The sequence below is a fragment of the Chinchilla lanigera genome, unplaced genomic scaffold, assembly GCF_000276665.1.
Source record: "Chinchilla lanigera isolate Chin_1 unplaced genomic scaffold, ChiLan1.0 scaffold00091, whole genome shotgun sequence".
Taxonomy (NCBI): domain Eukaryota; kingdom Metazoa; phylum Chordata; class Mammalia; order Rodentia; family Chinchillidae; genus Chinchilla; species Chinchilla lanigera.
The window spans coordinates 2,650,302-2,666,382 of record NW_004955492.1 but is presented as its reverse complement, the minus strand read 5'-3'; the positions used below and the strand labels follow the sequence as shown (position 1 = coordinate 2,666,382).

The following is a 16,081-nucleotide window of genomic DNA, read 5'->3' as shown; positions in this document are numbered from 1 at the left end:
GAGGAGCTAAGAAGCGTGAGACATAATGAAGTTACAGATCTCATTCACTGCTAGTCAGTAAATTCAGCTACATTCTCACCAATGTGTCCCCATTGAAAGCAGATGTCAAATATGCCAGTCTTCCGTCCTGTGTTTCTAATACATATCCAATGTCACTTTCCAGCTCGTGTTAACGGTTGGCCTGTTAGCTGTTGTTGTATACCTGTACACTGTTGTGGCATTCAATTTTTTCCGAAAATTCTACAATAAAAGTGAAGATGGTGATACACCAGATATGAAATGTGATGATATGCTAACGGTGAGTTTATAAACTTTGATCTCATACAAGTGAAAAAATTGTCCTGTTCTTTCCAATTTAAGTAATTGTACATTTACTCTTCAACAGTACAGAGCAGAAAATACTGGGCATAAGAAAAAGCTAAGTGGCTCTTCAAAGAATGTCCAGTTTGTGTTGACATGTAGCTCAGCAGCACCAGCACCTGCCTGGCAAGCACAAGGTCCTAAGTTTGATTCCCAGTACCAAAAAACAAAACAAAACACTTTTCATTTTTTGCAGATTATAGGAAGGATGATTTCTGTCAGCTTTCTACTTTTGCTCCCCAGCCTGATAATCAGTAAAAAAGCTGAGGAGCATTGTTAAAATACGATGAACAACGTCATTTCTTTAACCTGTTGTTCATATGTTCCAGGGTAGCAGATAAAAGTATTTTCTGAAAAGTATTTTTGAGGCTTAACTTATTGTTTGCCTGAAGTTACTAAAATCCAAAAATGAAGCTCTTAATGGAACTGCTTCTCTGTGTTTTTATAGTGAATTTCTTGGCTTAAATTTCTTTTTTGGTCTTGGTTTTCAAAAATCAACACATCTTCTACATTTCAGGTTGCTTTTATCACTGTTTTAGGACCGGCTTATCTGATAGTATCACATCAGAAATTATCATCCATGAGAGATTAGGTAGGGGAAGGAAAATCAGTCAAAATGTATACCATTAACTGGAAAGAACTGGATCCTTCAATGAGCTCTTCAGGGGAATACCAGCAAAATCGAGGTTGTGGGCAGAAATCAAGGGAGCTGCTATAATAATACCGAAATTACTTTAGAAAGAAGTAGGTTTTCTGAGTGATAGGATAGAACTACCACTATTATAAAGATTAACAGTTAGACTTTTTTTGTACTGGAAATTCATACATCAATAGAACAGAAATATGGAGTAAAATGGATGTAAATGCTCAGGGAAATTAAAACCTGATAAACATGTAACATTTGGCAGCCATGACATGCAAAATAATTTAATAAATGGTATGGATATCATGGACAAACTTCTGGGGAAAGTGATACAAATGAATTCCAGCTTTGCTCTTTCAAACAATAACAATTAGGACATATTTGATTCCTGAATATAAAAGTAATAATTTGTAAATGAGGATGGATCAAGATGATATAAAACCTAGGATCTATGAAAATGTAAAAATTATCCTTAAAAAGGACAACTATAAATGAAGTGTTAAAGGCAAATGATAAATTGGTAAAAATACATTCAACATTATAACGAAGGACTAGTTTCCTTCATATTCTTGATTATTATATCATTGAAAAGAAATGAGCCAGTAGAGAAATGGGCACATAGCATATATGACCAGACAATTTATAACAAAGTAAATTCCATGAGCCAGTAAATATGAAAAGATGCTCAGCCTCTGCCACAGTGAAAGAAATAAACAGCAAAACAATGAAAAACATGTATCATGGTAAAGGAGATACAAAAGCTTGCTAATACCTACAGTTGGTAAATCGGTGGGAAAACCAGTCAAGAAACCACTTAACAAGAAAACCACTTTCTTGATACTTACTGGGAATTTGAGTTGATGCAACAATTTTAGAGAAATTTTTCAATATCTACCAAATGTTTAAATTTTCTTACTCTTTGACCTGTTGATTCTACTGCTAGTTACCAAAAGGTTTACTTACAAATATGCCTCTGTATGTTGAAGGACATTAGCTACTCTCACAAGTTGGAAATAATCTAAATTCTCATCCGTAGAGTCCTGATTAAAATCTGTTAAAATATGCAGCTATTTAAAATGATATGCTGATTTTAATTACATTTAAATGTGTGTGCTTCGGGGGTAAGATGCTAAATAGTATTATCATAGGATGTGTCAGAAGTAAGACCTCAGATCAGAGGAGAGAAAAAGATGTATGCTTTTCATTTTTATACTTTTCTCCTGTCTGAATTATTACTATTTTCTTTTTTACCGCATGCCATGTTCTTTTATTTTTAGAAGCCTAAAGCTATTTTTCCTCATCATGTTATAAAAGAGAGCTTAATTCCGTTTTTTTCAAAATTAGTGCACCAGCACTTCAGGAAGCTGAGGCAAGAGCATCACAAGTTCCAGCTCAGCCTGGGTATCTTAGAAAAGACCTTTCTCACAGCAGAGGGGGAAGTGGATATACAAATTAGTGTAAAGGCCCTGGGTTCAATCACAAGTACTGCCAAGAAATATTTTTTTTAATTTTAAAAATTAAAAAACTGACAAAACAACAATGAAGATAAAATTAAAACAATACAAAAACAACAAAAATGATACATGACCTCAAAATAAAATGGTAGAAATTTACAATGGTTGCTATATTATATATTGTTATCTTCAACAAAGTTGCTCAGTCCACTAGACATAAGAATGCAAGCTTGACCAAACAATCACAGACAGTAACAAGTAAAAAAATAAATAAAAATGTAAAGCATTGGAAATGATGCAGAGCTTCACCATAAAAGATGGTAGAAGTTCAACAATAGTTTTTATACTGCATAATAGGAGAACTGGAATAGGTGTATTGCTGATGTCTGTGGTTTATTGAGAGGAACAATCAACGCGTAAAATTTTCTTTTTTCTTGACTAATTTTGCATGCTTGAATTTGGTAATCAAAAAATATTTTTAATGTAACCATATATATGGATTATTTCCTAGCAGGCAGGAGAGGACAGAACATGCAGGAACCTAACTGGGCAATTAACAAGACATTCATAATTTTCATGTAGTGATACCTTAGTTGTCAAACTCAGTTTGTTCCAAATTTGTATTTAAAATCAAAAAGCTCAAAAAATGAACATATTTTTCCCATAAGAAATAATGAAAAACCTAATAATTTGTTCTGAAGACCCAACATTATACTTATAAACTTATTTTTCTGGGACTTTAATGCATTTCACAATGATATATTTCTTTAATTTTATCATGGTTCTCACAGTTTTCCTCTTAGCTTTATTGCTGGCATCACGAGCTTACTTTGGAGCTATTTTATGGAAATAAAACACCAAAAGAAAAACACAATGGTGAATGTTTTAACTCACTAACACAAACACTGCAGTATACATTATCTGGGTGACCACGGTGCTTAGACTGCAGTGTCACCCCTTTGTCCCCACAGCCAGATCCAAGGTGTGACTCACTCTCAGACAGTACAGGTTTGTTTAAGTCAGATATTCAGTTTGACTATCAAGCACAACTAAGAACACTGAGCAGATTTGTAAAAGTTTTGTTATTTGAGTGTTGGAAAGTTTGGGCTGGAGCCATTTGACAACCAAGGTATGACTGTATTTCATATCACTACTATCCTGAAGATGTTTTGTTTATGACCTTGTGATTTCGATGTGCTGGTCACCTGCTTGGAGAACATAGCGTGAGGGCTAAAGGAGATATGATGGTCATGCTCTTTCATCCACAGACTTAATTCTTCAAACAGAGCAAATACCATCCCAGTTAATTTAGATTATTCATTTATTAATCAAGAATTTGTATAGCACTTATAAGAAATGGTATTTTTCCAGGTATTTTCTCAAGTGCTTTACAAATATTAACTCATTTAGTCTCCTGACAGCTTCACGCCAGAGATAGCTACCATTTATCTTCACTTTACAGATGAGGCTACTGAGCTGGCGATCATTGGAATAACTTGTAACGGACCACACATTATAAGGAAGCGGCCAGACTCTTTAACCAGGATTCTGTGCAGTGTTCACTCATGGATATCATTCAGTTTAGTCTTGGGCTAACAATTTAGTGACATTTGGTAACAAGGACTTGTCAGAGGGAAGGCTTAAGTGAGCACAGTTACTGCCCGCAAGGAACTTACACATTAAATATCTTCCTAGAGCTGGGCATGGTAGCACATGCCTGTAATCCCAGCACTTGGGAGGCTGAGGCAGGAGGATCATTGTGAGTTCGAGACCAGCCTGGGCTACAAAGTGAGCTCAAGGCCCGTCTGCACTGCAGAGTGAGACCCTGTTTCAAAACAAAAGAAATCTTCCTAGAAATCCTGATAAACTTGTTCCTTTTCTCAGAAAAGAGTGCTGTAGAAAGTCCAGGAGTTTTAGAAACATTACAGAACACCCAGCTTGCAGGTAGAAAGTACGAGTGATTTCAGGTGGCACCTTTGGTGATGTGTTAGGTCGGAGGAGCCATCTGTGACTATGGTTCTACTTCACGTGCCAAGGTAAGTCTTCTGCTGTATCCTGTAGTCCTTTGATGTTATTGAAGTTGGAATCAGAGCATCCTTAACACCACTGCATTATGACTCTTGTGCTCAGTATGTGTTTTCATGACTTCGGTTAATTTTGCTGAGGAAGCCGGTGGCCTTTACTTGGTTGATTTTGCATAATTACCTGGGCCATGAGTACTGAAGACAGATGTTTGTCTCACTTTTGGGTGAGGAGATAGGCCTCTTTTGATGGTTTGATGGCTTACCTAAACTTCCTCATTTGAGGAATTTCTGAGAGTCTCTATGAGTGAAACTCCTTGCCCAGATCTGTTGTGGGCTTTTATCTCTCTATACATAACTATCAGCTCCCCATCTTGCATTGGATTGGGGTGGGGTTAGGGGCATCATAAGGATGGATGCCAGGTGTTACCTCTCTGCGAGAGAAAACTCAGCTACAAGATGCTAGTGTGTCCAGGTCTTGCCCCTTTGTGAGGACATGCTACTACTGCCAGTTGGTGGAGCCAGAGGCCACATTACCTAGGTTAACCTTATAGCCATAAGGCCCAAGCACTCTCTTTTTACTGGTTTCTTACTAATACATGTACGTCAGCTTCTAAGAAGCCAACCCAGTCTGAAATATACCTTGTCACTGCTCTGTCATGCCCTTTCAAAACAGAAGCAGGCTGTACCAAGCAGTCAGCAATAGAGAAGCATGCAACAGGAATGGCCTGATTTATCATCTGTACTTTAGTACTCCAAAGGGAATTCTCTGTCTGTGGCAGTCCCTTTAGTGGCACAGGGTAAAAATGTGCATTGTATATGAAGTCCGGATTCCTCTTGAGATAACAAACATTTTCCTCTCTCTTCTTTTAGTTGGCTTCTTCCCTTATATCCCCAGCCTCACCATGCAGGCTGTGCCCCAGAAACATTGCCAGGACTTCATCCTTAAATCCCGTGGTTTACAGCAGGTGGCGCTGTCGCTGCAGATTTACACAGCGATTCACATGGGAACCACCCCCCAACACACACACACACACACACACACACACACACCATTATGGCGTTGAGAGTCTGAAGATCTAATTAAACCAGCGGTGTCCTGATAGAATTTGAATCTCCTTTCCAAGAATATGGGAGGAGAAAGTGAAAAATGATCTAGAGACCGGGATGAAATGATAACTGTAGCTAGGTAGCTGGGGAAACTGACTTGGATATACAGAATCTTCCGTCTCTAAAGGACAGGAGTCCCTGGGACAGCTCCATAGACCCACAGGGCTGGTGACTCAGCCAGACCCCTGAAGGAGAGATGCACGGGGGCTCCAAGGCCTGTGCACTTTGGAAAAGGCTTTTCAGGTAAGGGAGACAAGGAATATGCTCCCGAGATTATAACTGCATTACCTCCCTTCCTTGCACGCACGCATCTTCACAGGCTGACCCAATAAGTAATCTCTCTAGTTCTTTCTCTCTAGTTTTTTTCTCTCCAAGAGGGAGGGGCAAGAGAAAGTCTCATAATGACCTTCACCAACCCACCAGAAGTTGTCCCTGGTTGTCTCCTAAAGGCAGCGTATTGATGGACCTCAGAAGGAGTCAGTTTGGGGGATGCATGAGGGCAGCAGCTGGAACATATGAAAGGCGTGACAGCTAGCATCTGCCCATTAGCAGTTTTTGTAGGACCAGAAACTTTCCTTCCTTGTCATTCAGAGTCTCTGAAATGTATATCTTGTCTCACATAATTACTTCTTCCCATCTCGCCTCTTATTACCAGATGGACGCTAACTATGAAAAGCAAGGTGGACAAAAGCATTCTCATTTTCAGGAGCAAAAGGGTAATTTGATCAGGAAGCTAGACAGCTGCATGTTAGTGGATGTTTACCATGTACCCCACATTCTGCCCCCACTGTCATCTTCGTGCTCTGTCTCAGACTAACCAGGGAGCAGAGGGGAGTTGGGAAAACCAGCCCTGAAATCCCACAAGGAAACTGATCTTCTATTCTTTTCTAATGTCGCATTTTATTAAGCCTAAATGACCCAATCTGCAGAACTCTGGTCTCTTCTCAGCATGACCATGAGTCTGCTATTGAACCAGGCCAGAATATTTTCCTCAAAATGCAGAGAGCTGCTGCTGAACACAGATGAGCAGTGACATCTAGGGATAACGCCAGAAAAGACTAGAGTAGATAGCTGATGAGAGATACGAAAGGGGACATTTTCTTTAGTAATTTAGTTTCATCCCGTGATTTTGTCCTTAGCTTGATGTGTGCAGAAGCTAAAAGTGAGCCATTCTTTTGGAGGAAATCTGGAATTAGGCAGCTCATACAAGTCTAATGTTTAAGTCAGGTCACCAGCGTGCTACTCAGTTCAGAATCTTGGTCAGCAGGAGTCAGTAAGAAGAAGCAGCTGGGTGATGGTCACGAGTCCTGCCGCAGGTCCAGTAAGCAGGGACGGAGAGCTGGGGTGGGCCCGAACCTGGGCAGAGCTGTGTGCTCACTGTTGGCTCAGAGTCTGGCATGGAGCAGTGCCAGGCCAAAGGCAGGCAGATTGTCCATTCTGTGTCCCTAGACAGAACAGGGGGACCTATCCCAAAGCCACAGGGAGTGCATCCAGAAAGAATGGATAGTGAGAAAGGTGACCCTTACCAATTCACAGCCGGAGGAAAAAGCGCAGAGGTAAGATCCTGTTTCTGTGGCTCTGGCTGCATACATATAAAGATTGAGACTTGGAGGAGAACATATAAAGCCAATTTTTTTCTTAGTAAAAACAAGAAATATGTGTGGTAAAAAGAATTCAAACTATGCAGTAGCATACGATAAAATAAAACATCCTCTTCCCCATTTATGGTTTTAAGCACCAATTTTGAGAATCAGTTCAGTTTTCTAAGGGGTGGTTTTTGGTAACTGTCTTCAAACTTTTACTTCCAGGATGGATTTAGCGGGTGGCACCAGGAATCTGGAAAGTCCAAGCCTTTAGGATGTTGTGATGTGAACTAGGTTTGGGAACCTTGGCCTGGTCTGGCTCTGTCTATGGACACTTCTGGCTGGTGCCCCAGAGGAGCCCGAACTGGGCTCAGAGTTGCTCTGGGGTGAGCACAGCAAGGACAGCCTTAGGGTACTTTTTGTTTGTTATGGCAAGGCTCACCGAACTCTCCTCTGAATACATGGACCAGATCTAAACGTGAAAACAGAAACTATCAGCTGGAAGATAAAGTAGGTGAAACTCTTGAAGACAAAGGTACAGGCAAGGACTTTGTGGCAGAGGTATAGGCAAGGGCCAGTTGCATAAGGAATAACATCAAGCATCCCAAATGGGATTATACCAAAATAAACAACTTCTGCACAGCAAAGGAAATAATCAACAGAGTGAAGAGACAACCTACAGAATGGGAATAAATTTTTGCCAGTTATTCCAGACAGAGGACTAATATGTAGAATATAAAAAGAACTAAAAAATGAAAACAAAAGCTAGACCCTCCCCAAAGTAAAAGACCCAGTCAAAAAAAAATTGGTAACTGAAATGACACTTCTCAGAAGTAACACAAATGGCCAAAAAATACATGAAGAATTGCTGAACATCTCTGGCCATTAGAGAAATGTAAATTAAAACAACACTGAGGTTTCATCTTACTCCAGAAAGAATGGAAATCACTAAGAAATCAAATAATAATAAATGCTGGTGAGACTGTGGGGAAAAAGAAACTATTCTACATTGTTGGTGGGAATGTAAACTAGTGCAACTACTATGGAAATCAGTGTGATGATTCTTCAAAAAAATTAAAAGCAGAAATTCCATTTTCCCTAGCTATCCCATTTCTAGGTATCTTCCCAAAAGAGTTAAAATCAGCATGTTACAAGGATATGCACACACCCATGTTCATAGCAGCACAATTTATAAAAGTTAGATTTGGAAACAGTGTATATGTCCATCAACAGATAAATGGATAAGGAAAATGTGGTATTTATACACGATGTAGTACTACACTGCCATAAAGAAAAATAACCTTGAGACACTCATATGTAAATGGATGCAACTTGAGAAAATAATGTTAAGTGAGATAAGTCAGACACACAATCTTAAATATCGCATGGTTCCTTCTATACGAGAATCTCAAAATATATATATACAAATAGCAAAACAGAAGAGAGATAAATAGCATGTAGGGAGAAGTTAAAAATTCCCCAAGTTACTTATTCTGTTGTTAATAATATTTTAATATCGATGCTAATTTGTTTTATTTATATTACTAGCTTTTCTTAGTTCATTGAAAAAGTTTTGTGCTATTGTTTCTTTGTAAGAGAGGATCTTTTTTGTCTGTATCATGTACTCTGAGTAACTACCTTCAAGATAATGATACACAGTGTGTTAATATTGTTATTCTCTTGTTTTGTTACAAAATTTTGTTCTATTTTTTCATAAAATAGAAAAAAATTGAGATTTAAAACCCAAACCTTATTTTTTCTATACTGGGGATTGAACCTTGAACCCAAGGCTGCTCTACAACTGCATTTTATATCTCCAGCTCTTAAAAAGAAAAAGAAAGCAAATAAACCATGCTGGTGAGTCTACAAGGAGAAAAGGAACCCTTCTACATTATTGGTGGAATGTAAACTACTACCAACATGGAAATCAGTAGAGAGATTCCTCAAAAAGCTAAAACTAGAGCTTCTATTTAACCCATCTATTCCCTTCCTAGTACCTTCCTGAAAGAGTTAAAAACATTACATCATAATGGTGCATGCATACCTGTACTTCTAACAGCTAAATAGTGGCTAAATAATAGTTAAATCTCAGAAGTAACCTCTATGTCCATCAGCAGATGAAAGAATAAAGAAAATATGATATTTATACATAATGAAATATTACTCTGCCATAAAGAAGGCTAAACTTGAGTCATTTGTAGGAAAATGGATGTACCTTGAGACCGTAATGCTAAGTAAAATAAATCAGACACACAAACTTAAATACCACATTGTTTCTCTTTTATGAGAAACCCAAAATATAAATAAAAGGAAAAATAAAAGATGGATAATTTGAAATAGGGAGATAGATCTTTTGCAAATGGGAAAGGAACCAAGAGATAGAGGGAGGAGAAGAGAAAGGGATGCAAAGAGAATTAAGGTGTGTTATGTATATGTACCAACTCCCCACAGGGAATGTAATCATTATGTATGGCAGACATGTAAGAATTGAGGGGAGAAAATGAAGTCTGCTCTGAATGGCACATCTTCATTGAATTTTCCTTCAGCTTCTGGCATCTGACCCAGGAAACCTTTATCTTCTGTGTCCCTCAGACCCACAGCATAGGCTTTTCCTTTTAGAGTGGAGGGAGGAGCATTCTGGTACCCCCTGGCTGCCTGATCTTTGCCTAAAGACTTTGTGCTCTGTGCTTTTTACAGTGACCTGAAAAATTGCAGTTAGTGGGTTGAGGACAGGAAGACTCCATGGCAACATCTGGTCTCACTCCTAATTCATCCACAAAAGATTGTGAGTCCCTACCATGCACTGGACATTGTTTTTGGCACCAGCAGTAACAAAAGGAATTCTTGTTGCAGTGGAGCCAATTCTAATGGAGCAAGATAGACCAACAAAGTTAAGCAAAAGGAGTTCAGGAAGGAGACCACTGCTGGAAGCAGGAAGGGCTGGCAGTAACTGGCACAGAGATGACACCTTAGCTGAGAAACTGAGAAAGTCCCCCGAGAGGTGTCTTATGGGAAAAAGAGATCCCAGCCCCAGGGCATTAGTTCCTAGAGAGAGAAGGGGATGAAGCAGGACAGGTAGTGGTGCAGGAGGTCTGAAGGAAGGCCAGGAATGTATCAGAGCCAGGGAATACAATGGGTCACCAAGTGAGACATTTTGAGACCTTTGCCCCTTCGTTATAGAGGCAGCAAGTAACTAGGATTGAGTTGCTGGGTGACAGACCCTTGAATTGAGCAAACCAGTCTGTATCAGTGTAAGACCTCACAGAGGAAGGCCGATTAATGTCATTCACCAAGGGTGAGAACAGAAGGGGTATCACAGCATAAAGAGGATGCACGCCAGCACAGAGCTGGGATCATGGTATGTTTGGAGGAGACGTGGAGAGAAGAGAAACCATGGCTGGGGAGCCTGAGAGAACAACTTAGAGATGCGTGTCAGGTTAGATCTGTGGGCCTGAAATGTGGAGTTGGGAGTTATCTCGAATGAGCATACTAGTGCTCTAAGCCAATGATTCTCCATCCAGTGTGACTCATCCTGTAGGGAACATTTGACACCTGAAAATTTTTTTTTTTTTTAGATACTGGGGATTGAACCCAAGGGTGCTCTCCAACTGAGTTATGTATCTCTAGCTCTTAAAATTTTATTCTGAAACAGGATCTCATTATGTTGCCCAGGCTGGCCTCCAACTTGTGCTATTGCTTCAGCCTCCTGAGTAACGGAGATTGGACATGTGCACTATACCCCTCTGGCTAAAGACATTTTTTTCTTGTCACTTTGGGGTGGGGTGCTATCAATATCTGGTGTGTAGAGGTCAAAATTGCTTTCTAAAATGTCCTGCAGTGCACAGAACAGTCCCTCACAACAAGGAAATTACACCCAACCCCAAGTACCAGCGGTGCTGAGGCTGAGGCCCCTGCCCAAGGCTCTTACTGGGGCACTCCTTTCTCTGCACCATGCACGAACAGCTGTTCTTTGTGGCTTTCATGCTTCAGGGTTTAACCGTTGAACTGTTACTTCCTGTGTCTCCTCCTCCGTCTTCCTTCTTTATCCTAGGTATTAAAGTGGGTTATTCCGTACCTGCTAGGTAAGGGAAAGATGAGTGTTATTACGTCTGTTTTTTATTAGCTTGAGTTCTAAGACTCCACCTTGTTCTACACTGGGCTTTTACTTGCCCTTCCCTAGATCATTTATGATCAAAATAACTGGACAATGCAATTACATGTAGTTTTATGTCCTTTAATGTCATCATAATACCTTATTTTTCCATACAGTTTGGAGCCAAGATGCTAATGAGGTATTTTCATTTGCTCAAAGATGAGACAAAAGGTATGAATCAAGGACCGCAGAATGGAGTTTTGATTAAAAAACCATGGCGCCTAAACATGCGTTTGTTTACATCACGGTTACAAGGACTAAAACAAAAACTCAGAAATTAGCAATAAGGAACGCCAACAGCCTCACTGCTTCCAGAGTAAGATCTGGAGCTAAAGTAGAGAACAGACTTTGAGCTAGAGCTCGAAAGCGCACCTCAGGTTTGTTGAGTGTGAAAGTGGGTGACACCCTCCAGAAGTGGGTCTGGGCCTCTTTTCCAGTGCTATATGTTCCACATGTACGTGGGGGTGCGAGCCGGAGGAGGCATTGGCGATGAAATTGAAGACCCAGCCGGAGACGAGTACGAGATCTACAGGATCATCTTTGACATCACCTTCTTCTTCTTTGTGATTGTCATCCTCCTGGCCATCATACAGGGTAAGCATGTCCTTGCCGAAGCTGACTGGGATCTGGGGCCTGGGCCAACTGTCATCAGTTCAGACTCCAGAAAGTTCAGAATGAGTAACTTTGCGAAGTATATGGCTGTCCAGTGTTGGGGTGGAACTGTATCTGGCCCAGGCATCTGGATTCAGAGACCTCACAGCAGCCAGGCTGCATGTTAATTCTTCCTGTCACTCCATGCTAATTTAGAGTATGGTACTTTTCTCTTTTAGGACAGTCAGTCATGTTATTTTTTTTCCCCTATAGAGCACATTCATTCTGCATTGTATTAAATGTTTGTAAATGTGACTTCATCCTTGAAGTCCCATAGTCATAAAATGATACTGTTTTTTGGTAAAGTATACAGATGGGTTGAAAGGACTCATAACCCTTTTGCTATGTCTTTATTGAGCATAACAATAACATGTTTTTTTTTTATTTTTATTTTTTGTTTTTTTCCAGTACCGGGATCGAACTCATGACCTTGCTCTTGCCAGGCAGGCACTGTGCTGCTGAGCTAAATCCCCAGCCCCCAATAACATGCTTTATAAGAGGGCAAAGCCATAACGCAGTTGGAGGGAGGGCGCAGCCAGCAAATTGCAGGGGGAAAAAGAGGCAGAATGCAGCAACTCAGTATAGTTCCAGTTGCCGCTCTTAATAAAACTACTTGGAGCTTATGAAGTCTTGATGGAAAAGGTGATTTGAGGCAAATTTATTAGCCTGTATGGTAATGGTTGTGTTTGCAAATTAATACCTGAAAACCTCAGTGGGGTATTCTGGATTTCACAACCATGAACTGGAGTTGTTGTTTTGTAGCATGAAGTAAGTACTGACATCTCACCTGTGCGTGCAAAACCAGCTGACAGTTTTTCTGCTCTGTCGCTTCATTTTAAAGTGCCCTTTAAAGCTAGGTTTAGTGATACACTCCTGTAATCCTGCTAGTCTGGGAGGCTGAGGCAGGAGGATCACAAATTCCAAGCCCAGCCTGGGAAACTTAGTAACTCAGTGAGATCCTGTCTGAAAAGAAAGAAAAGAGGGAAGGAGGAAGGAAGGAAGGAAGGATAGATGAAGTATGTAGGTTAGTGCAAAGGTCCTGGGTTCAATTGCAAGTACCACAAAAACATAGCCTTTTTAGTGAGTATTTACCCCACAGCTGTGTGTACTTCTGTCCCTAAATGTAGAGTTGCTTGCCTAGTGGAGTATGGGATGTGGACTCATACTTTACCATATTTTAAGCATCTTCCAACATGATTGTAGGTTTTTCCTCCCCTTGAAAAGAATAACCAAGGGGTTATGAATGTAGGTATCACTCTCCAGTTCATAAATATTAAACTGGGTCTCTGTTTAACCATAGGTTTAATTATTGATGCGTTTGGAGAACTAAGAGACCAACAGGAGCAAGTCAAGGAAGACATGGAGGTAAGCCAATGTTTGTGACTCAGGTGTGCTGCTGTAGGTGCTCATCCTCCTCACGGCCTTTATCGAGGGAGTCATGAACATGGAGACAAGAACACAAGCCGTGTGTGGTTTCACTGGCCTGCCTTGGATTCAGGCAACACATGTGTCTAGGCTGGAACCAAAGTGGACTCCAAACAGCACTATGCCAACACCCTGGCTCTCAGGAAGTGGGGAGATGATCCACCCAGAAAAGTAGATTTGCCAGTGGCTAAGGGCACATGTGATCACAGCACAGCATGCTGAGCCCTTGGGGGCACTCATCTCTGAGAGCTGGGTTGGCTGGTTGGCTGCCTCCTGAATGGTTAGGGAACTTCCCAGAGGAAGGTGTGCTGAGCCACGTCCTGAGGGCTGTGGAAATGTGGGTTTGAGGGGCAGAGAGCAGAACAGCAGAGGCCACCTCCCTTCCCTTGCCCTCCCCCAAGCGTGCCTTCTTGTGTACCAGTGCACTGACTTCTGAGAGAATGCCGCCAGGACTCTGATTTTAGGGAACTTGGTATGCAGTATTTTTTCTTAAAAGCATGAATGTTTCAGGATGAAGCATTAAACTCTAGTGTGGGAGCTGGAGAAGAAGGCCAGCAAATGAAGAGGCTAATCACTCCTTTGAAGAAGTTACAGTTTAGTGTTCAGGCTGTGGGAAGCAAGACAAGGGTTTTAAGCAGGGAGACAGGTGGTACGATTTGCATTTTGAAAAGATAGCTGTGGATTAAAGTATGAGGACTGGACTAGATTCTGGCAGGGCAGGAGGCTGTAGGCATTTTCCAGGTAGAGATCATGAAGTAGCTTTTGCTGAAGAGGTGCCTGCCATGTGACGTACTTGTGGGAGTTGGATGAAAAGAACTTGGTGATTGGACAGATGCAGAGGATGAAGAAGATGGAGTAGGCAAAGTGTCCTGGTGCTTCAGGCAAGAGTCACTAGATGGGTGGGCAGTGGCTCAGTTAGCTGACCTGGGCAGTGGCTCAGTTAGCTGACCTGAGTAACACAGGAAGAGCATTGTGGATACAGCTGGTGGTATGATTGGAACCTGTTGGGTTGAAGAGACAGCCATAGGGTGGTAGCAAGACCTGATTGTTCTCTAGTTGCTGAATGTGGCCTAAGTGCTGTGAGCAGTTATTCTCCCATCCAAGTCCTAACCAGGCCAGGCCCTGCTTAGCTTCTAAGATCAGACGAAATCAGACGCAGTCAGGGTGGTATGGCTGTAGACTCAGCAGTCTTTTTTTTTTTTTGGTCTTTTTGAGACAGGGTCTTGCTATACAGTTCAACCTGGCCTTGAGCTCATTTTGTAGCCTAGGCTGGTCTCAAACTCACAACGATCCTCCTGCCTCAGCCTCCCGAGTGCTGGGATTACTGGTGTGTACCACCACACCTGGCTTTTCTTTTTTTTTCAGCAGTTGTTGATTGCTAATGCAGGGTTAATTTCATGCATTATGATTATCTTTATTCTAGGCTGTAGAATCCAGAACATCTTAAACATGTTTCAACTAGAATGAAACAGCCTCAAAATGGCAGGGAAATAGGAACATGTGCATTGCGGGAGGACAGTGAACATTGAATTCATTTGAGTCGAGACATAACCATTCTAATTCTACAGTTCTGTTCATGACTGGATGGATGGCTTCCTGGGTAATGGACTGGGCCTGCAGGTACCAGACATAGCAGGCGCTGCTCTGTAGTCTGCACAAGGAGAGGATATTCTTCAGGTGGGGGAAGCAAAAGAAACAGACGCCTGATTTCTGGACATTTCAGTTGGTTAACACCGTGCCTAGCGCAGTGCCTGAACCTCTGCTGGCCCCCACTCAGTTGTCAGTGGAATTCCTCATAGCTTGGCATTTGCTTGGCACTCTCCGAAGGGAAGCCATTTATACTGTTCCCCCTGTGCCGGACTTTATTTGAATAGATACCAAGTTTTCAGTTTCAGTTGAGAATACAGTTAATCCTGCCTGAATAACTTTGGCCAATGTGTGAACAAGAGTGATCTCTAAGGGTGGACGTCTGCAGATAGGCTGCAGAAAATAAGGCATAGACCTTGCTTTTCTCCTGTATGCTCTGCCGCTATTCTTTCTTGCTGCTGATACCTGTGTCATTTATACTAATATCAACATACATCCGTGGCCTCAGTTAGATTTATATTTAGGGGCTTTGCAAAACCTCCATGTGATAATATTTGATATATATTAAGCCTCTAAAAATGAACGCTGTGTCTTTCTTTTGGTTTTCTTTGTGAACCCTCTGACATTTAAATACTTCCTTTTGTCTTCTAGACCAAGTGTTTCATCTGTGGCATAGGCAATGACTACTTCGACACAGTGCCACATGGCTTCGAAACACATACTTTGCAGGAGCACAACCTGGCCAATTACCTGTGAGTGCTGGTGTCCGACTTGCCTGCCTTACCCCGGATCCCTACTCCCTCTCGTCTCAGGAATCCATGCAGCTGGCGAGGTTGCTGCCCTTTACTGTTGCTCAGAAGCTTTGAGAGGAAGACTACCCGCAGTGGTTCTCTTGACACGAAATTGGGGTGGGCTGGGGTGGGCATTCTTTCAGGAAGTCTTGGTCATGTTCCCCTTTCAATCCTTATTTCAAACAGGACTCCTCCAGCTGCTCCCTAGAGATATGTGAATCATCCCCCCCTCACTGTTTTTTTTTCTTACAAAAGACGTGAGTTTCTTTAAGAACTATTGGAAACCCAGTAAAAAGTCTCATT

At 41.3% G+C, this 16,081-nt stretch overlaps 1 protein-coding gene across 7 annotated transcripts in view; it reads left to right on the top strand.

Annotated features, from left to right (window-relative positions):
- Positions 1-16,081, top strand: part of Ryr2 (ryanodine receptor 2 (cardiac)) — a gene marked incomplete at its 5' end in the record, with an annotated part of 627,916 nt that overhangs the window by 609,130 nt on the left and 2,705 nt on the right. For all 7 annotated transcript variants that reach the window (XM_013504706.1, XM_013504703.1, XM_013504705.1 and 4 more), the window contains 4 exon segments: positions 164-298; positions 11,762-11,918; positions 13,276-13,340; positions 15,639-15,739. In XM_013504706.1, coding sequence (XP_013360160.1) covers positions 164-298; positions 11,762-11,918; positions 13,276-13,340; positions 15,639-15,739 — 458 coding nt within the window.